Source organism: Taeniopygia guttata, chromosome 2, assembly GCF_048771995.1.
Source record: "Taeniopygia guttata chromosome 2, bTaeGut7.mat, whole genome shotgun sequence".
NCBI classification, from domain to species: domain Eukaryota; kingdom Metazoa; phylum Chordata; class Aves; order Passeriformes; family Estrildidae; genus Taeniopygia; species Taeniopygia guttata.
In genome coordinates, this window is record NC_133026.1 from 119,387,706 (window position 1) to 119,410,995 (window position 23,290).

Sequence of the window (23,290 nt, forward strand, 5' to 3'; positions counted from 1 at the left end):
ATACTTTTAGGAACACATAGATTTTGTTGAAACTATACATACTATATATTTAAAATTTAAAGGACCTAAAAATGAAACTTATGAAAAGAATGATTTTTCCACAGAAGCCTTAAAATGTCTGATTTCTCTGGAAATGACGGGCTTGTGAAAATTTTCACAAGAGGACCTAAGCTGAGTCTTTCAGTTCCACATGACCACTTACTTCAAACTTGCAGGGTCTTGATGCTGTTGATAATATTGTAAATGCATATGTTTAAAATAAAAGCTGAAATATTTTGAGGAAGTGAGTCTCCCATCTTTGTAATCGTGTGCTAATGAGACAAATCCAGGCTTTAAAATTCTCTTTACTCGCCTTGCCAGTATGGACAGCAAAAGCATTTTCTTCTATGGGCAGTCTGAAAAATCAACACTTTGATTTTTCTCTTTCCTTTTCTTTCCCAGTCCCAGTGTTGTGGGGCAGATGTTGGCCTTTGTGCTGCTGCTCAGTGGCAGAAGTGGGGAGTGAGCTGACCCATCACTGCCTTGTCCAGCCAGAGAAGAGGACAACAATCCTCTGTCAGAGCTCTAGGAGTGCCAGATGGAGAAACAAGAGTTTTTGTGCCACCATACAGCCTGTGGTGGTTTAACCCCTGCTGGCAACTCAGGGAGAAGAAACAGAAAGGTGAATAAAGTGATAAAGTGATGATATGAGCATGGTAGGCTCCTGGATATTTTAGCTCCGCTGTACATCTGCAAAGAACAACCCATGTGATTGTCTTGAGAAAGGAAATCATATAGGCTCTATTTTTAGTGGCACCTAGCATGAAGGTACTTGTCATTTGCCATGTGAAAGAAATTAAGTGGTTAATAAGTTGCATAAGCCTATAGGAATGGTCTTCTCAAGTGAGCAAAGGAGGTATTTGTTATTCTTTGTAGCTCTAACACTCAGGAACTACAGCAGCACATTCCACAACAGGCAGGCATCTTGCATTTCAGATAGATTAAGGCTTTTAGATGTGCTTTGCACACACCAGCAAAGCCACAGTTCTGCCTGAATGAAGACTTTGTTTTGCATTTTTGTTCATTTACTTACAGCTACATGTGTGATGAAATTTAGTCCCACATTCATGACGTGGAACTTCATGAACTTTCTGTAAGTCACCCATGGTAGTAGTATCACAGATGAGAAACTATTTCCAGTCATTCCCTCACACACATATTTGGGAAAACTCTGTGCTGTGATTTATACTTCCTTTCCTCTCTCTACCTTTCCTTGCTGCACTGCAACTGAGCCGTTCTTGAATTGCTACTGTGGAAAATTAAATGCAAATAGATGGGTTTTGTGTCTCAGTCTGAATGTTCCCTGTCCCTCAGCACAGGGAACTGCTCTGATGCCTGCTGGAAGGGAGTTCACAGTTGTTGATGAGTTCCTTAGAAAGTGAACTTGTCTTTGTCAAGTCTTCACAGAACTTATAGTACTTTAAAAATAAGGGTTATATCTCTAAATATAAATAAAATGCTGTTAAAACATTTTGGAATAATTCCATGTGGCTTTCTCAGAACTCTCCATTGATGAAGAACTATCAGAAGTTAAATCACATGCTCCTCATAAAGCATCCCTAGCCACTATCTGGTCAAGAGGTCCCCATCACAGACATCACAAAAATCAGGAGGAGGTGAACTCTTATTTCAACCAAATGAAAATAGTAATTTTTGAATAGATATTCCTCTGTAGGGACCTGATGACTCCACTCTGGGTGACCAAAGATTTGTTCAGCTGCCCTCCTTATGGTATTTGGGGGTGGGAGGAAAATAATTCAGTCAGCTCTGTTTGAAGCTTTCCTCTCCCTGAAACCATTCCTTGTATCTCACCAGGAATAAGGCTTATTCAACAATCTTTGATGTAATTGCTTATTTTTTTGAGTCTGATGGCCCAGAAATCTATGTTCAGTATGTTCTACAGTCCTTTCTGGTATGGTAGTTTTTGGTTTTTTTTTAAGAAGTGACCTCAGGTGTCTCTTATTCAACATCTAGCTAACCAATTAGGAAATGAAGAGCCAAAGGTTTGCTAAGACTTTCCAGGATCCATCCTCCAATCACAGCCAAATCAGACCAACTCTGCCAAAATCACATTTGTGCCTCAAGGAAAACAGATATTTTTCACAGCAGCAGAACTAGACCTAGAGGTCTGAATATGAGCTTCTGTCCATTGCTTAATGCTAAATGAAGGTCATCTGGTAAAAACAATCATGAATGATTACATTCAAGTCACCAAAAGCTGATTCCACTTTCAGCTCATCTTTAACTATTATACTCCTTTGAAAACTCTTCTCAAGAAAAAATATTTTCTTTCATAGATTGTTTTTAAAATATTTCTATTGAAGAAACATTTCTTGGAATTTTAAAGAATGCACACGCTATTTTTCTATTCTGAGAGAATGTGAAATGTAACTTTCTAAGAAATTTATTTTCTTTGACATCATTGGTCAATATTTATTTATTTATCATCTTTGGTCAATATTTACTTTTAGGCTGGTAAACCTATCCCTTTATCTCAACAGTGGTTGACCTCCACCTATCAACAACACAGTTGCTTTATACTGTTTTTTTTTTTTCTTTTTTAATGACACATCTAGGTTGATTTTCTTCCTTGCTGCACATCATTGGTGATCCCAGCACAACAAGCCAAACTCACATCATCATTAAAAAAAACCGAGGTTTTGCAATGCTCCGAGATAAATTTACAAACTAAATGCTTTAAATAGAACTGGGGTAATTGTCCACGAGGAAAACAAAGAGCAGGAAACACTCAAAGCAAAGGAGATTTGTTTACTTCTTAAATGAGCTACTACCTATTTAGTTTTTTAAAAAACCCCAACCAAACAATACAAATAATAACAACCCCTTTTATATTCCAACAACTTAAATTAGGAATGCTGGAACAACTAAAACCCACAAAGTTGCTCTATGATTGTAAGAGAAACATTAAATTCTATGTAACATTAATCCTCATTTTGAATGGAAGACAATACCAGCTCTACTGGTGGTGCTGCAGAATTAACCAGTAGGTTAATCTTTTTAGCATTCTGAAAGGTTATCATAAACCAAATGTAAACAGGATAACTGTTAATACTAAGTTCATCAATATTTTAATGCATATTTTCCATCACAATTTTCTTCTAATAATATAATTTAAAAAACCATAAAGATGTGAAAAATAAACAAGTGATACAGGAAATAATATAATTTATTAAAATTATAAATAAAGTAAATAGTTATAAAATTATATTAAATTCTGATGCAGCAATTCTTTTTTATCTTTCTCTTGAATTATTTTAATTAACATTGACCAATATTTTATGTTCTGCCATGGACTTTGGTATAACTTTGAGGTAATTTTACTGATTTCTGAAGCATTTTTTCACACCCCTGCAACTGAAAGCCTAGAAGTCTCCCTTGCTTTATGGTCAAGAAAAATGAGCTATTAAACAATACTCACAATCACAGGTAACTTGTTTTGGAACAGCAGTACTTAACAAGAGCAATACTCTGATTTACTATTGTTCTGATTTCTTCTTTTTCAATGGGTTACCACATCATTTTGTAAACATAATTTGTCACCAACACCAGCCAGAGTTCTCTGTAGCTACTTTTTGCCTTTCTTTCAGATCTGTTATTCCTGCTGAGAGAATCTACTAAAGAAGAATTTTTCATACTGACACCAACTGTAGTCTTGCTGTGAATAACCACATTCCCATAAAAATCATTCCATTTATTGCAAAGTTGTTGGCAGACCATAGGAATAATAGTCAACTCAGGAAACCTTTTATCCTGAAATCACACAGCTTAACCCTTTGCATGACCACATGTAGTTCATACATAAAATCTATATTACCACACTGCTATTTAATTTCATTGTAAAAGCTTTTCTGTTGTTACCAAGGTTTTAAAATTATTTTTTCGCAGTACTTCATTTAAGTAAAATTTAAATAATAATTTTTAAAAAGACTGAATTTGAATTAATCAAGCATTATTCAGGGTTTTTCTCAGTATACATTGTTGTATTAAAAATTAGATACTCTTTCTCAATACATCAAATATTACATACCATTTGAGTGTGGCTTTGATTATAAAGTAAAAATTTGCATCCATACAAAACTTTTTTGTATTTTCTACCCTCCTATGGTAGAGAAAATTTTATAGATTTGCAATATAATTAAAAATTAGAAATAAAACCTGTTTGCTTTATGATTTTTTTGTGGAGGATACTTCTGCTGTGTTAATGCCAAACTAATGGAGATTAGATCCAGGAAAGAGATGTTAGTTCTGTTAGTTAATCCTCTTGACAGTTTGGGAATCAGATGTTGTATTGCTTGCATTCAAATTTCTGTCTGAATTTATTAAACTGACAGAACAAAAAAAAAAAAAAAGGTGGTGTATGTTTTCACTGTCTATTTTGTTCTGCTTGTAAATCCTTGTTTGTAGGTAATCACGGCTTGATTTATGCTTTATTCATTTAACCATGGCAATAATGGGAGTTTTGGACTTGTGAACACAACTTCAAGAAAAATTTATACATTTTGTTCCAATAAATGAATTTAAATATGTGTATTTTTAAAGTTTTCTAGAACCAATGAAAATTCCTAGAAACTGTCTTTCTCATGTTCTAACTGCTGCTACAACTGTCTCTCCCCCTTGCCCAACAGTGCTAGGGAAGGAGAGATTCCCCTGTGTATCCATACTTTACATTCACACTGTGAATTATACAAATATGCAGAAGAAAAAGATGAGATCTTTTAACTGATTGAAGGGATTTTCTACCATTCAGAAAGTATAATTTGCTTAGATAAAGCTGATCTTTCTCATGCCAGCATTTCAGCTGAGCCAGTACTCTGCTCCTGCTGTCAGTGAACACTCTTGAATTCTCATCTCCTGACTGCACAGTGCCACAGGTAACCTTCACACAGTGCCTGGACTGCCTTGTTCTGACTGGATGAGGATCTTGGAAAACCCAAAAAAAAAAAATTTAAAAAATGCTCCATTCCTTCAATACTTCATTGTTTCTCTTGTTAAACTTTTTTGTCTACAATTTTTAAAGTCCTTGTTAAAGCCTCATGCTTTAACAGCACACTTTAGGGTAGTTTTAGTCTACTATAGGATCACCCAGCCTCTTGAACGTATCTAAAGAAAAATTTTATAAATGCAATTAAAACCAGTCAAATCTTACTTTAAACCACAAAAAAATAGAAGTGATACTGCAATAAGTAAAGGAAATAATGCTCGCTCCCTTTCTTTACAGTTTCATTAGACCATTGAACTGGATGAAATTCAGATAGAAGCCTTATTGTAACCACACTGAAACAGTAGAAATCTCCTGAGACTGTGAAACTCAAACATTTTGGGAACCAACTTCAAGCACTCTTTTTGTGCTTTTAAAAGAAAATGAATGGAAGAAACTTCTAAATTTTTTTCCCTGTGGAAACATTTTAATATAATTGCTATCAAAAAACCCAAAACAAACAAACAAACAAAACAGCCTAAATCCCCAGCACAGATGTTTAAAATTCATATTTTCATAACATTTAAACTTCAATTATAGCACTCACACATAACCACACCAGCACAAATGGCTTTCATGATATTAAACAACTTGTAAACAGCTTTGTAAATCCATGCCAAATTTAAACCTAGGCTGACAAGAGTGATAGAAACCACCTACCATGCATATTGCTAAGATGCTTAAGCTGATTTCAAATCTTTGTACTTATGTGAGGATTGACTAACGTACTCTCACCCTGCAAAATAACATGTAAGGATGACACTTAGTTTCACCTAGCTTTCCTAAAATAATTACATAATTTTCAGAGACTAATCCACTCAAAAAAATCAATCTGAATAATTACGAGATTTTAAAATGGTTCCTACATCAATCAGGAAATATTTTTTCTAAAGGTTGACAATTACACTCTCTTCAGTTTGTCTTCTGAGATTTGTATTGGAAGAGTCCAATGAGGAAAAAAAACAACTTTTCACAAAGTAGTGGAATCAGCACAAAATAACTGCATTACGTGAATAGAAAGGGCAGGCTGGGAAAGATATTTGAGTGTAAATTAATGTTGATCTTAGCTGGAATAACTTGCACTCTTTAGCACTCACAGCTGCACCAGGGACTTGACTGGCTATATGAGATTTTACACATCTGTCAGCTTAATCAGAGACCAAAACACCAAATCTACTGTTCAGGAATGTTATTTTAATTTATTAAACTTCTTAGATTGTAAACTAATAATGGAATACTTAGTGCTATGAACAACTCTTGACATCTATAATGGTACATAGGATTTTGTTCAGTGTTATCAAATTCATAATATTTAAATAAAATGTTTAAAAAAACGTTGTTCACATCAGTTGCATGAAATATTAAAAGCCAAAGTGAATCCTCTCCTCACAAAAATAAAAGGAAAACATTACCACAATTAGTACATTAATTGCTTTTACTGTTAGCATAAACTATTTATTAATTTATTTGACATTACTGCTCTATTGTTTCAGATAATTTAATTAATAAAATAAACTTATTCAAATCTAAAATTACAATTCTGGCGCTAAGAGGTCTCCAGGATGAATCACATTATTACCTAGTTTTGGATCTAATATGATGAACCACCAAGCAGTGAATCGTATCTATGCTTAGGGAACGATTCGCATTGTGGAAAAGCTCTGTGGCACATAACAGCAACTTTGCAACCACTGAAAAATAAAAATTCTTTAAGGACAATTTTATGTGTCAGCAATATAACATAAGACAGTGTTTTGAAATATGTTAATGGTTGCGAAGTTCTCAGTCTGTTACATTTCCTGCAGTCAGTTTTGCATCTCTTATTTTCCATTTAAAACAACTCCATTGTTTCACTACTGGCTGTAAGAGAATTTTCAAGGCACTGTCTCATGTCCTTCATTACGCAGCAATCTGCACGCTGCCTTTCAGAGCTGCCTCTGCAGCCCAGCCCTGAGCTTTCTGCTGCAATTGAAGCTGACATATGTGGGGTGGATCTGGGATTCCAGTAACACACTCTGCCTACACTCAGCTTTGATACAGGTATTGCAATGGCTTCCAGCTGCCTTATCACTGTCCTTCAATACACTATCTCTGAACTAGCTGATCCTAAATCTGATATTTCAGACTCTGCAGAACCTAGCTGTAACAGGGAGGTACAATTGCTACCTGAAAAGCATGCTAGCATGAATGTTAGTTCTGTCACTGGAAGGAATACCTTTGAATATTTAATTTGGGAAAATACATAGACAAAACATGTTTTGATATTTGGATAGAAATTTTAGTATACTATCTTGGAGATGGGTCTAATACCACTAAAAGTTAGCATGATGCCTACCACAAACCTTTTTGCACTAGCATGCATTCCAGTGACAAGTGGGATGCCATCCAGAGGGACACTGACTGGCTTGAGGGCTAATATGAACTTAATGAAATGCAATAAAGTGCGAGGTATTGCAGGTGGACTGCGACAATCACCCATCACATATCAGTATAGGCTGGGTGGTGAACTGAGAGAGAGTAGCCCTCTTAAGAAAGACAGATTCCAGTGGATAAAAACCCCTGGATGTAACCTGCACCCCAGAAAGCCAACAGTACACAGTGCTACACCAAAAGAGGCCTGAAGGGCAGTTGAGGGGAGTGATTTTCCACTTTCTCCTTCTCTGCCGTGTAGAAATCCCACATGAAGAACTGCTTCCAGCTCAGAAGGCCTCAGCACAGGAAAGAGAGGCAGGCAGTGAAGGCAGGTTGAGAGAGCTGGGACTGTTTAGTGTGGAGAAGAGAAGGTTCTGGCTAATTGTGGCTTTTCAATATATAAAGTGGATTTAGAAGAAAGATGGGGCAGCTTTTTTACCATAGGACAAGGAATAAGGGATAGGAAAGAGGACAGATTTAGATAGGTACATGGAATAAATTCCTTACTGTGAGAGTGGTGAGGCACCTGAACAAGTTGCCCAGAGAAATTGTGGATGTGGATCCCTGGAAGTTGGATGGGGGTTTAAGCAACCTGGCCTAGTAGATGTCCCTGACCATGGCAGTGGGGTTGGACTAGGTGATTGTCCGTCCAAACCAAACCATTCTGGGATTCTGTGAAATACCCTATATTGTACTGGGCAATTTGCATGTCCGTGTATTTTTTCACAAAGCGTGCCTGCCTAGTCTTTAGCTGAGTTATACTGCAGCAATATATAGATATCCCAAACAGAAGCCCTGGTACCAGCTGACTGCAGGGAGTTCTTACTAGCTACTATCTCCCAAGTACAGACACCTGAAACACTGTCATGACTAGTGTTGACTGATGCCCTTCTGTGCTAAATGTTGGGGTGTTTTTTAACCTGTGCCTTTAAAAATCAGACCTTTCTTAAAATGTTTTAATAGCTCAAACTCATTAAAAAACAAAACAAACAAACAAACAAAAAAAACTAAAATTCCCCCAGCAATAGAAAAGAAATTAAATACAACAGAAAACTGGAAAGCTTTCTTGGCTGACTATTTGCAATTTTTTTCTATTTATTTTCTTTTCCCTTGTTTGAATACACATATTTCCTAATTGTGTCAGTAGAGAGAGAAGTTGTGCCAGTATTAGTCCTGAGGACTAATATGTTAATGAGACCAAGCTGAAGCTTTGTTAGAAAGACAACTACAACTGTACACAATAACAACTGCTATAGCACCAGACTCTACTGCTGCTTTTCTCTCTTGAGCACTTTATGACAGAATTATGATCCTTGTATCTGTAAATATCATCCTTATCATCACCATGATGAGAAGACTAAGGTAGAGTGCTCAGGAATTACAAAGTACTGGCAACCACAAACACAGACCTTGTGTTGTGTTACCTACGTAGATATATCTGTGAAATATGCACCAGACAAATGATTAGTACCTAATGCCAGCAAAGGCTCACCCTGCCAATGTTCAGGGCTTGGAGTACAGCTTTAAACACACAACGACCTTGATCTGATTTTTATTTTGTGGAGAAGTTGAGAAAGCTTTTCTCTCTGGTAATGGTGTTTCACAATCCTCCTGCATGTCCTTGGTCTGACTGCAGATCCTCCAATTCCAATCACTGACTGTGGATCTCTGTAAATCTAGGCAACGTCATACCTGTCATGGCTGTCCAAAGCTGGCTCCATGACGTTGCTACAAGGTGTGGAAGAATAAATGACGGACTTCTACACTGCTAATAGTGACCAACCTGCTCTCCCAGCTTGCTTTGGAGCTTGCTCAAAGTCTGCACTTAAGAGCTGGCTTGCATCCAAGCACTTCATTTGTTAGATTATTTGAATCTAGGACCAGATGTGCTAAAACGCTTTCAGAAAGAAGAGCATTTTATCCTACCATGGTCATGGTTCTTTGAGATGTGCAATAATCTACATATGGTAAGCTTGCTGAACGCAGTAATTAATTCAATAATGTGTATTATCATAATGCCCAGAATCCCAAATCATCCTTTGGAGTGCTACTGTGCTAAAAGTTATCAGAGTCTGTGGCATATTAAAGTACCCAGGTCTGAGGGGAAATGATTTCTCTTTCTCCTTCAAATTAAAGAAACAGAACATATGGCTGTATTGCTTCAAAGGCATTCCTACAGGGCACTGCGTGGTACACTGGGGACACAGCAGTGTGCACGGTCACTGGAGGACCTGAGAGGAAAGTCACTTAGTCTCCTGTGGTGTTACTGATACCTACAAAGGAGAAATGTTCAGGCTGACGAAAAGAGGATATATGTCCCTGTCATGAAAAAAGGTCTCCTTGAGTGCCAGAAGTGATTTATAGGGTACATTTGCTTCCAGCAGCAGGGAGGCAGCCAGGTTTCACCTGTAAGAATTGAAGGCAAAGGCCAAAAAGGAACTAATATTCAAGGAGTTCTGCTCCATGATCAGACTTTATGGATGCTGTCCTGGTTATTAGGTGTTCCCTTTCTTATCCCTGAGCTCTGATGATGATCTTCCTGATCTTGGAAATCCCTGCAGTGCCTGATGTTAGTACGACTGCATCCCCATCTGCTTTAGTGACATGGGAGTCTGCCTTGCAATGTGGGCCTTAGTGGTCTTTTATGTTCCTTTAGGGAACAGAAGGGCTCAGCATACTGCTGGATGTCAGACATCTCCATCACATTTCAAGTAAAAAAAGCTGCCCTACACACAGTCTTGAGCTTGAAAAGGAATAGAGGGAGAGGTAGAGTTGATAAATACAGTCTAATGACTGGGGCCCACAAACAAGAGCAAAACTTCCACATAGTCAATTATACAAGAAACAATTTACAAAAAGCAGCTTTCATTTTAAAAAAATCTTATAATTAATTTCTCCCTATCAACTTCTAGATCTGAGTAAATTCAAGATAGTAGTTACAGACTTGTAGGTGTCCTGGAAGGATTTATTGCCCTGTGGGTGGCGGGAGGAGGTTTACAAAGGAAATACAGAGCTTGAGAGTGCAAGGACATAAATGCTGTTTATTCTCTGCTTTAAACTGTGAGAATATGCATCTGTGGAAGACAGCATCTCAATGCTTCATTAAAGTTGGAAATGTTCCCATATGTGTAAAATGTAGGATTTGTAAAATGTCTCTGTATTAATCTAACTTGATTTAATGGAGTGAAGAGGCAGAGAAACGGGCTGTTCTTGTCCTGCTCCTTGGTACCTGAGGGCTGGCTGACCTTGATGGTGGCAGGTGGGCAGGACAGAGGAGTGAAGGTGCTGCCTGGTAGCCAGGCTGGGATGGGAGCACCTCAGCCACTGCCTGCCCTGGGCTGACAGTCCAGCCAGCTGTGGTTAATGACAGAGTTGCATCTTATGGAAATCATCTGCAACTCCAACACAGGCAGCTTTCCAGAGGGGTCCTTGCGCAGTAATATGCTAATGTGGTGCCTTAAATGTTCATGAAAGTGAAGTAACACCCCATTCTTGATATCATAACAGTTATACAGCTCTTTTTGACATAAAGAAGAGATTGTGCTCTGAATTTTTATCACAAACATATTAGATGTGGAACACCAAGTGGATTTTAAGTAACAATCTCACATGAAATTAATCAAGGTCATGATCCTTAATTTTTAGAATATAATTGACTATTCTAATTTTTTTTCCAAAGAACCAAAGTTACTTCTTGACAGTAGTATCTTATGTTATTCCCTGATCTTTTATCACTAAGACAAATATATCAACTACTATAGCCTGAAAATTCATACCACACTGCCATTCACTATAAACAACTCCTATACACATATCCCTTTGCATAGACTCCACAAACAGAAGTGAATTGTGAAAACCTATGAGTGTGTATTATATATCCTTCACAAATAGCAGGAAAATTAATACTAAAAATGACTATTCATCTATATATTTATCAAAATATATAGAAATGAAATTACTTAATATGTGACATATTCAGCTTCAGTATATACCTCTAAAGGAGTAGATCTAATGAGATGGTGTCATTTTAGAACAAAGTTTGCAAAGAACTGAACTAACTTTTTCAAATAAGATGTTCCTAATAACTCGCTGCCACCAATACCTAGTTATACCTTTAACATCCCTACTTACAATACCTGATATGTCAAAAAAATGAATAAACTTTTAAAAGTATCAGTATAAACATATACAATCTTTAAAGATGCAGATATAATCACAAATTTGTTTTGGTTGGAAGGGACCTTAGAGATCATCCAGTTTCAAGCCCCCTGCCATGGGCAGAGACACCTTCCACTAGACCAGATTGCTCAAAGCTGAATCCAACCTGGCCTTGCACCCTTCCAGGCATGGGGCATCCACAACTTCTCTGGGAAACCTGTTCCAGTGTCTCACCAACCTCACAGTAAAGAATTTCTACCTAACACCTAATCCAAACCTACCCTCTTTTTAAAGCCATTAATCCATGTCCTGTCACTACATGACACCTTGTAAAAAGTCCCTCTCCTGCTCTTCCCACTATGGAAGGCCACAATAAGGTTTTGCTGGAGCCTTCTCTTCTCCAGGCTGAACAACTCCAACTCTCTCAGCCTTTCCTCAAATTAGAGGTGCTCCAATCCTCTCATCACCTTTGTGGCCTCCTCTGGACTCACTCTATGCCCTTCTTTAGCTGGGGCCCCAGAGCTGGACACGGTACTCCAGGTGGGATCTCAGAAGAGCACCTCCTCAACCTGCTGGTCATGCTTTTGATGCAGCCGAGGACACAACTGGTTTTCTGGGCTGCAAACGCACATTGCCAGGTCATGTTTAGCTTCTTGTCAATGAACACCTCCAAGTCCTTCCACCCAGGACTGCTCTCAATCCAGTCTCCTCCAGATTTACCCAATCCAGATGCAGATTGCTGAAGAGGCCAAAGTCTTTCTTCCAAAGTGCAGGGTTGTGAGCTTCCTGTGCACCCTCCTTGCTGCCCCAAGTACCTTAAAATCCACCATTTCATGGTCACTGCAGTCAGTCCTTGAGCTTCACGTTTCCCACCAGTCCTTCCTTGTTGGTGAGAACAAGGTCCAGCATAGCAACTCTCCTTGTTGTCTCTTCCATCACTTGCAGAAGGAAGTCATCACCAACACATTACAGGACCTCCTGGATTGCTTATGGCCTACTGTGTTGTACCTCCAAGAGATATTTGGGTGTCTGAAACTCACCATGAGGACCAGGAATTGCTAATGTGAGGCTGTTCCTACCTGTCTATAGAGAGCCTCATCCATTCAGTCTTCCTGGTTAGGTGGTCCATAGCAGACTCCCACACAATGTCACCTGTTTCCTGCTCTCCCTTTAATCCTGACTCATAAGCTCCCAGTTGGCTTCTTATCTATCTCCAGACAGTGCTCCATGCACTCCAGCATTGACATCCACTGACACAGAAGGTTACAGGCCCTCCTTATCTCCCCTGCCTGTCCTTCCTAAACATCTTGCATATTTTCACTCCAACACTCCAATCACAAGAGCCATCCCACTAGTCTCTGTGATGCCAGTAAGATTGTAGACCTGCAGGCATGCACAAGCCTCTATCTCCTCTTGTTTACTCCCCATGTTGTGTATGTTTGCATAGAAGCATTCAAGATAGGCCTCTGATGAAGCCAACTTACTGCCTGGAGTAGCTGGAATTCCTTTGTCCTGCTCTTCAGGTGTGCTTCTGCTGACCTGTGACCACAGGTATCTGACTCGTAGGAGTGGGATGGATTGAGGTTCCTCTCCTCCAGCAACTTTAGTTTAAAGCTCTCTTCCTCAAGCCTATGACTGAAGATGCTCTTCTCTGACAGATGGAGCCAATCAGCCCCACCAGACCAGGCTTCTCCAGCAAGTCCCATGCTCTAAAATACCTGAACGTCTCTCTGGAGTACCCGTTCTGCAACCAGATTTGACTGGCCCCTTCAAATGCCTTTTTTATGGCTGGGACGATTGATGAAAAAACTACCCACACTCCAGAATCCATTACTGCTGCTCCCAGGGCTCTGTAATCCATCTTGACTGTTTTTGTTTCCTCAGATTGTTTCACTGGTGCCCATGTGAAATAACAGCAGCAGATAGAAGTCAGAGGACTGTATGAGGCTTGGTAGTCTATTGGTGACATCCTGTCTTGAGGTCACAGCCCCAGAGACACACCCCTAATACAAGGCTCTGGCAAACATCACATCTGTCTAGACAGCACCTGATGCTGGCAAATAAGACTCTCAGAAGTGAGTTACCTACTACTATCACCTCTCTCCTTCTCTTAGTTGCTTTCATTGTTATATGGGTAGGGTTATGGGGTCAGGTTCCTTACTCAGCTCCAGCATCTCTCCTGTATGATGTCTCTCCTTTTCAGTCTGCACAGCAGCGAAGCAGTTCTGCAGGGGTACCTCAGGTTTTGGGGGAGCATCTTCCTCCTGCAGGTCCTTGCTTGCCTTCTGCAATGTTATTGCTCCTCCTCCCTTCTGTGTGTGCCAGTGGGGGAGGTTTTGGCTGTTTGGCCATGGGCTGTGAGTCTTCTGCAGACTGCACTTGGAAGCAGCTATGCAACTCCACAAACCCGATGTACAACTCCTCAGCCACCCTGATGCTATGCAGTCTTCCTGCTACCACCTGCAGCTCAGCCACCTGCCACAGGAGCTCCTCCACCAGCACACCTTTGGCAGGCAGGTCTGCTGTCCTGTCCCTGACCCAGGAGAAACCTCTATTCACTTTCTGCAGTCTGAGTTCTGCACTTCATCAGCTCCTTCATCAGCCCTGTCTGCATGGAGGCATTGGTCACTGTCAGGACAGATGGTGCAGATCCCAAATCAGAGCTGTAGCCTTTGCTCTCAGATGAGTGCCCACCATTCTGCCTTGGCAGTCAGGTAGGATGAGTGCCCCTGACCTATGTAGATGGCTACAAAATGTGCTTGGTTGCTTGGTAGACTTCACTTGGCCGGTGGATGTTCCTCCCCTGAGTCGTCACCCTCCCTGCACACCCTGCTGAGCAAACTGCCACACCATGACCTGTCCGCCTGCCCTGGCCACTGTGCTCAGCAGGGCTGCCTGCCTTGGGAAGAGGGATTGGCCACCGCTAGTCCTGGCCTCACGCATGCCAGGAGAGCAAGCCACTCTCCCAAAAGCAGCTGGCTCCTGGTGGGTCTCTGTGCTCCCCTGGGGCTTCCCTGGCTGAGGAACCCCCCTGGCTGCCACATTCCCCTGCTCTGCTGTAGAACACACCTGCACCACAGCTGATCACCTCAGTGGATGGCACGTTTCAGTCCTATCATCAAGTTGCTCGTTTGCCTAAAACACTGGAGCATACCTCCTAAAATACATAATATGTATAATTGCTTCATATACACAATTAAAATATTATACCTTATTATCCCTATCACAACATAATCAGCATAATCAAACATTCTTTTCAGATGTGGTTCTCTTGAGGGCACTACATCAATGTAGTTGTTCCCTCTTGCACACAATTAAAATTCAACTATAAAACAGAGAGTATGAGACATTTAAATAAAAAACTTCAATAGTGAAAACCAAAAGCTCTTCTTTGGAAGCCCAAATGCCGATTTTGGAATTTAAATTTTAGAACACTGCACTATCTTCTACTGTTTAACCTAGTATATTTCTATAACTTCATTATGAAATTACTGCTAATGCATGAAAATATTGTTTATTATGTTACTTAGATCAAATTTTACATAAGTAAACATCAATATTTTTCTTTTCAGTATGTTAAAAATCTTGTCATACCCCTTTAACATGCTGTTTAAAGGAATGTTCCTAAAGATTGGAAATTATTTGCTATTACATCACTTTGAAATTAATTGTTCCAAATAAATCTGTGCAAACTGAAGGAAATAAGCAATTTGTTTTATTTTTTTCAAAGCAATAAAGTAAGAATTAGCACAAAGGTGCAAATCTAACTGTAGTTCACCGTCCAGAAACAGAATACTGACTTCAGAGCTAGATAGTGAGATCAGACTGAAGTTTTTCCATGAATTTGAAATTTTCAATTACAAATATTACTATTATTATCATTATTATTATTACATAAAGAACAACATACATAAAAATAGATTATTCATTTACCTGGCTGTATCCCCTACTAAATTCAACTGATACACATTGGCATTGATTTACTTTACACAGACTAAAAATTGATTGCTGAAGTTTAGAATTTAACCTAACAATATTACTAAATCTCTAGGCTGAGCTTTGAAAAGCCAGTCAGGTCATACATAAATCAAACTGTGCTTCAGAGATCACTGCTGCAACTCCACCCTTTGCATTCAAAATGTTCAATCAGTCTTTAGCATTTTATAAGCAGAAAAAGTATTTTCACTTGGATAACAAGAGAGCTATTCTGATTATAGAGTTTTCAGGAATGTGTTGGATGAAAGAAGGTTTTTTTAATTTAAAAACATTAACTTGTGGTATCTGGAAAAATGTGCATCATAGGCCAAAGTCATGACAGATGATTGCCTGCCTTTAAATGCCGCCTCTCTATGCGCCAAGAAGAGTTCCCTCTGAGCCTGGGTGAGACAGAGGGCATCAGCTTTCACGTTCCCACTTTGAGCTCAGGCTCAAAGACACATCTACCCTGTGGGTTAGATATGCTCCAAATCCAGCTTTGCTGTTCTTCATACTACTGCTGGGCAAGGATACCCAAGCTCTGCAGCTCACTGGCAATGGTGCCTACAAATGTTTTCAATCCCTACAGCCCAGATACTTGTGCCTATGGACTGGAAAGCTTCGACCTGAGCTAGATCTTTCAGACTCAGTTCTTCATCAGTGAGAATAGATGCTTTAAGCATACTCAAACCAAGTTGTCCACACTTTTCCTGAAAGCCTGTCAAGCTGTGAGCAGCCTGAACTTCCAAACCACCAAGCAAGGAACTTTTGAGTTTCTGAGATGGATGTGAGGAATCTGCCCTGAGGTCACAGCCCTTGGGAAGCTGGCAGGGCAAAGTCGCAGGCCCTGCTAGCTAAATGGCCACAAACTGTGGCTCCAGGTGTCCTTCAAGAACACCACGTTTCTCTGACATGTTCTAAAAACTGTGTCATTGCTGGTGAACTGAAAGCCTCAGTCTATGATGAGGCCCAGTCCTTACATGCTGTTTCCCACAGAGTACAGGCTCTCTTACGCGCTTTCACTGTGCACTCTGAAGGTTTGTCTGTGCACACTGAACGTGCTTTTCACTCCTCGGACAAGGCATGATCCCTCAGACTGCAGCTCATGCTCCCCAGACATAAAGATCCTGTACAAGGACACGTGCACAACTGCTCACTCCTGGGTGCCTCTAGGTATGAGGAAGGCAGACCAGGGTATAGACACAAACTATTACACTTCAGTTTGGACATACTACATAAACTGGCTTGTTGTGGTGGAAGTGCAAAGAGTCAGGCTTATCAGTGAGCTCCTCTACCCGCATGAACCATCCGGAGCAGTTGTTTTCTCATACACAGCTTCAAGGTTCTTGAATGAATGAACTACTGTGCTGTATTGTTAAGGCTGCAACATGTCTATTAGCAGAAGATAATCTACCATCCCTAAGATGTGATTGATTAACTTCCATTAAAGTCAGTGAGGTTGACAATTGCGTATGAAGTAGCTACATATCTGGCTCTGCATAACAAATGAAAACACACTGAACTTTATTAAATATACTTAAATACAGAAAGAGTAGTACTTTTTCATTCTGCTCTGGTTAAAATGAAATATAACCAGAAATCAGAAACAGAGTTGGAAAATAACTAGCCTTGTTATATTTTTAGACAAATATGAAAAATAAGTCTTATACATGCAACTCATTGACGGTGCGTTTTATATCCAAAACAATTATATATTTAAATACAGCTACCTGAATGGAAGAAAATGCTACTCTAAAATTTAAAGAAACCAGCTATTTTACTGTAAGTATAAAAAATAAATACTCTAAGGAATGGAATAAAAAAAAAAGCATGTTCAATAATTTCATTACGTTCTAAGATGCCAAATCATCTGTGAGTGGTTTCTTTTTAGATGAAAAGAAATCAAAATATAGGACAGATGTTGGACAAACCACATTTGAGGTCTATCACACACTGGCATTTTTCAAATTATTTTGGCTCATCTATTGAATAAGGTGTATTTTGCTTGATTTTGAAAAGGGAAACATCAGGAAATATTTAAAGGCCAATTGCTGCCAATTAACTTTGATCAGCAAAAGTTGCATTTGAATCTTTTAGATTCTTTTGCTGTCTGGAATAACACACTATTCTAAAATCTAGCAAAACAACAACTTGATGATTAATGTGTGTTGGCAGCCCCACCACAAGCTTGCTTAACAGCTGGATTTTAAATAAACAGCTGTCTTCACTATGATGGGAAAGAAATCTGACTGTTTTCATGTTTTTGCGTTATTAAAATGTGATCAGAAATTGCTTTTTTCCCTTTTAAGATGAAACAACCAGGCATTACAGTGACAGTCTCTTTCAGCAGTTTGGAGAACTTTGGAACAATCTCCCAAGCATTGCCAAACCATAGGCTGTGTAGGCTAAAAAAGCCCTTGGCAAGGCACCCGCAGCTTCTCGCTGCAGGCAGAGGCACCCTGGCACAGAACAGCCCGTGCTTGCTGCAGGCACAGCAGCCCCAGGAACAGCCCACAGACAGCCCATACAACATTTATGATGTCCCTCGGGGCTAAGGTAACACTCACCCATCGTGGGATGTAAGCAAGAAATCTGTACCCAGCCATCAACGGTTTATAGAAGCTGGAGTTTAATATTTAATGGCCTTTGCAGACTATTGAATTCTGTATGTTTATAGGTTCCTTTGGTTTATCCACTTCTGAAACTGTCTACTATCATCACAACTGCTAAAACCTGTGAGGAGAAAACTCTACCATTTAAACGGTAGTAACTTTTGAAGGCCAGTGCAGACATTTAGTGTAGTTATTATTATCTATCCTAATGACTAAATGATATAGCTATTTTCTAAGCATTTCTGTATTGAAACTCTGCAAATAATTGTCAAACCATTTAACAACACATAAAACCAGACAAATATTAAATATAAGATAATCTCTGTGTATTTTAAAAGATTGAATACTTACTTCTAAATCGTTAAAGAATAGATGTGTGTCCGCCAAATTGAAAATCATCTCTTCCATTCGGAGTCCAAGGGACACAGAAGTGGGAGGATCCTTAAAGAAGAAATTAAGCAAGTACACCATCAATACTGTGCCTAACATACATACCCAAATACAGACTGGAAGAACAGCTTTTTATAATATACTACTTGTATCAAATGCATCGTCTGCTTTGTCAGTTTCAGTTCAGTAACTGTCTTACCCTGTACTACAACACTTCCCAGTAACACTCAAAAATATGACTTAAACTCAACCGACTCCTTGATTTTGCCGTGGGACTTCTGTGGTCACCCTCATGCATCCCTGGCACTGGCTCTTTGCTCTCTGTGCAGAAAGGGCAAATCCATTTCGCGTAAACCTTCTCCAGATTCTACAACTGTTCCAAGTTTTATGATCAATCAGGGGTATGATAATACTATTGTTACTAAAAATAAACCGATCGCAAATGACAGGATTCAGTTCTGGGGATACCTAGTTACTTTAAAGCAAAGAACTATTGATGTTTTATTTTCAAATGGTAATTATATTCAAAACCACTCCTTGATTGTCAAAAAAGCTTTAATTATGTTTCCAGTTTGGCCCACCCATGCAGAGTGAACAAAACTATTGTTTGTTATTAATACATAACACACTTTAACTTCTCTACAGAAATTACCGTAACAACTTACTCCTTACTGAGCTAATAAACTCAAAAAGCATGTTCATCAATGTTCAGCATTGTGGTTACCAAATGCATTACAGATGTTTGTCTTGTTTTGATTTTTTTGGTGTTTTATATATTTTCAATCTGAAAAATCGAAAAGAGAGCCTAATACATACATTTGATATAGAGTTTCTCATTTATAATGCCAAGTCTATCCAAGAGCACAGGAGCATGAGTTTGGAAGAACATGCTGTATTACCCCATAATAGCCTCTATTAATAATGTTAGTTTGTTAGGAATTATATTTTAAATAGAATTGAAGAAGTGGCAACCCATATTTTACTTAAAATTCTAAACTTGATGACAAGTCACAGTTAAAAAACAAGATATGCAGTCCTCAGTTTCTTTTTCCACCTCTCAATCAAATTAATAGGTGCTTCAACATGATCTCTGAACTTTCCAACATTTTTCTGTAACTACTGGTTAAAAAGACAAAATGCGTCAGTAGTAGAGAGCTGGAAAAGAATGGTGATTTGGCAGCCTGGTTGCCTTCTGGAAATGCCAAAACCCAAGAACTGCTATCCAGAGAAAGAATTTTTGAAATTTCAAAGCAGAGCTACATTGAGCAGACAAAACATCTACTCTTGAACTCACATTCATTAAGAATACGTTTTTAAAATAAAAAAAAATAGCCCTTATAAATGGGGAAAAAAATTGCATCATGCTATTTTGATGAACTTTGCCCCTAAAAATAAGTCTTTTATTTAAACTAGCACAGCCAAAGGAAAAAAAAAATAAAAAGGAATATTTGGCTTCTTAGTTCAAATGGAAAGACTTTGAAATATGAACAAAAGTATTCTGTCCCTCTGTTTTAACATTGCTCTATTTGTAGACCTACTACTTCCTCTGCTTTACTTTAGTAGGCATGTGAGGTGGAACACAAGCGGTATTTTCTCTCTAGCTAGGCCTGAGGCTTCTTCTCCTTTGACTTTTCTGCTTATCTTTGTGCCCAGTTAGCAGCTCATCATCCTAGACAGTTCATTGGACTTCTTTTTTTTAAACAGACAAAGATTTCTGTTGTACCTGAGCAGTAACAGAAGACACCTCACAGGAGCCTCTGCTCTAGTTATTAAAGGAATTAGATGGGCTAAAGGTCTAAGATGCAAATGAAGATCACTAGCTACATCTTGATTACCAACTACTAATGCAACAAGGTAGAAATAATTCCCTTCTGACTTCCATCCCTAAATAGGAACATAATTTTGAAAAGCAGAATAAACAGGCAACAGAGCATGATACTAGTTATGAACCCATTTGACTAACTTTAAATGGATGGCTGCAAATATATATTTTACATTTCAGTGTATACGACATGCTTTTTTATTATTAAGCAATTTTATCACATTTCTGAGTCTGTATAAAGGGGGTTTTGTAAAGCTTTCTACCCATTTTAATCCAAGGTATTTTTACATTGCAGAAAAAAAACCAATATGGTTTTCTCCAAACTAATACTAAAATAAAGTCATTTATTAGGTTAATCTAATTACGCAGAAAAAAGAAACTCATTGGCACCTACTGAAAGTGTCAGATTAAATAACACAAACTAAATGGATTGCTTTTCAAATAAAGCTTAACTCTTAGTTTAAATACAATCTTTTTGTATAGGAAGTTCCACTTAACATAAAAACTACATTAAACTGCGGCTCTCGGTAGCTACATATTTAATGGAAGCAAAAATCTTATCTGCATTAGCATTTTAAATATCTGTGTAGTCACAAACTTGCAATTGCTCTAATGAAAAGAAGAGGAACCTTGGTTTAAAGCATCATCCAATATCAAACTCTGCCATCAGACATTACAGTGGGGGCTGTAAACTTTAAAAAATGACAAGGCCAGAACAAGGTTTTAAAAAAATAACCCCATACCCAACCTTCTTTTGCAATTTTAAGCCACTAATTGCTAACTAATTATTGTGAGGTGTCACACAATGAGTAGGAAAGCTAACAATCTCTTCTTGTAGCCTGGGATTTGCAGGTTCAGTCAGTGTCTTTTCAGGTATGGTCAAAATCAGGTACAAATCTCTGAGGGAGGTATAGTTTAACTAAAGAAAAGAAATACCAATGTCAAACTGCTTAAGTAGGCCTTTTGTTTTGAATACTGGCATTGGAGCCACAACATTGCCTGTATGTCATTTCTAAATTCTACCTACTTGATTTCTTTGTTTTGTGGAGAAACAAGAAGCTGAAAAACAGGAAAGTTCACTTTGGGTACCAGGCTTATTTTCCACTTAAGCCTACAGGTCACAAATGAAGGGTTAAGTGAAACCAGGCTTTGTTTTTCTCTATCTCTAAAGTATATTAAACCACAATAAAATAGCTTATAATTTAAAGGAAAATTCCTTTAAAACCTCTGCATATAACTGCTTTCACTGAGGGTGGAAATGTAAAGATCACAATATTCTGTGCCAATTCTAAGATGTATTTTCACCTGCTCCAAGATCCTAAAGGGCTCCAAGTTTTTCCAAATGCCCAAACATAATCAGTCCTAATCTCAGTTAAACTAACTGGTAACTTTATATTTGATCAATATATATCTCTCTGTACATAGTTAAAAAATCCAAAAGCAAATTAAAATGTTCTGAGTTTTTTGTCTAATCTTCTGGAAGGGCATATTCTTAGTTTCATACATTTCCATTAAATTCACTAAATTTGAATAATCCTTAAATAAAAATGTAGTGCTTTATGGAGTAATTTTTGCCATGACTGAGCAAACTGAAAAATAAAGGTGTTATTTTGTTACAACAAAAACTGAAGGAAAAATGCAGGAAGAAATTAGAGCACAATAGCAGCTAAAGAAGAGCAGGTGATAAAAACATGAAAAGTACAAAGATACAGAAAAAGGTGGCACAAGGAAGAAGTTAGGAAGAATGAGACAGATTATTAGGCAAAGAAAGTCAATCCCTTCAGCAACAAGGCTGCACATCATTCATAGTCATTCACCATGAAACTCGCTCAGGCATTATGAAAAAAGCTGAATGCTAAGTTGCCAAATCCCCTATTATTTAATTAGGACATTTTTGTTTGTTTGAAGATCCAGCTTTTGTATTTTAATGATTATGTGATCACCCTAGATTAAATTTTTTTAAAGGGCATTTCTAGCCCTCACCATAGTGCAGATTTATAAGAGAACATGATGCTAGATTGCTCATAAAAAAGAATACAGGTGAAAAGAACAATAATTCCCCTCAGCATTCTTTTTTTTCTGATTAACTTATGATCTGGATTTCTGATTTTAAAGGTCATTAACCACAGGCAAACACTCTTTTAAAAATATGCACCTTCTGCTGCCACAAATAAATCCTAAAATTCTCATGTTTTACCATGTTTGCTTTGAACATTTGATACTGTCTTTCTCTAACATCCTTGGAAATTACTAACTGTTGTCTGAAGCTGTCAATAACCCAAGAGAAACTCTGATTTTAATGAACCCTTAAGAAAACAAAACCAGAATGGCACAGTTTCATTACATCATCTGAGAGTCATGAACAGCCATGTTGCTACCCCTCACCAAAAGATTTTGTATTTATCGAAAGATTAAGCAGTAATGCTATCATTCCTCTCAACATCAACAGTTGGCTGTCATTTAAAAATGCAGGAATATTGTTCCAGATGCCATGTAACCAGAGCCAGCTGGGCAAAAGCTACATCTTATGGAAACAGTGCCAACCAGGAGTCAGCCCCCTCCTTGCAGCGAACATATTTATATCTCTCTGCAACTGAATCCATCCCAGCCACTTTCCTCAACTTCAACCAACCAGCAATAAAGTGTTTATGTTCAGGCCACAATTAATGAATCCACTACAGGGAACTAGTAACAAATGGGAAAAATATGCTCACATTAGTACTTCTATGGCAGTGACTAATTAATTAGGCTTTTCCAGCACTACTCTGCTGGCCAAAAGCCAGTGGTGAGATTCTGTTGTCACTGAGCTTTTTTGTGAGCACTGGGACTTTTCTCCTCATTCTGAACTAAAATGTCATAGATTTTAGGATACCACAGAAAAGC

The 23,290-nt window shown here is 38.4% G+C and overlaps 1 protein-coding gene across 9 annotated transcripts in view; it reads right to left on the reverse strand.

Annotated features, from left to right (window-relative positions):
- The window catches only part of EYA1 (EYA transcriptional coactivator and phosphatase 1), a 157,786-nt gene that overhangs the window by 20,692 nt on the left and 113,804 nt on the right, over window positions 1–23,290 (reverse strand). For all 9 annotated transcript variants that reach the window (XM_072924760.1, XM_041713936.2, XM_041713935.2 and 6 more), the window contains one exon: window positions 18,547–18,636. In XM_072924760.1, coding sequence (XP_072780861.1) covers window positions 18,547–18,636 — 90 coding nt within the window. The remainder of the gene's footprint in view (window positions 1–18,546; window positions 18,637–23,290) is intronic.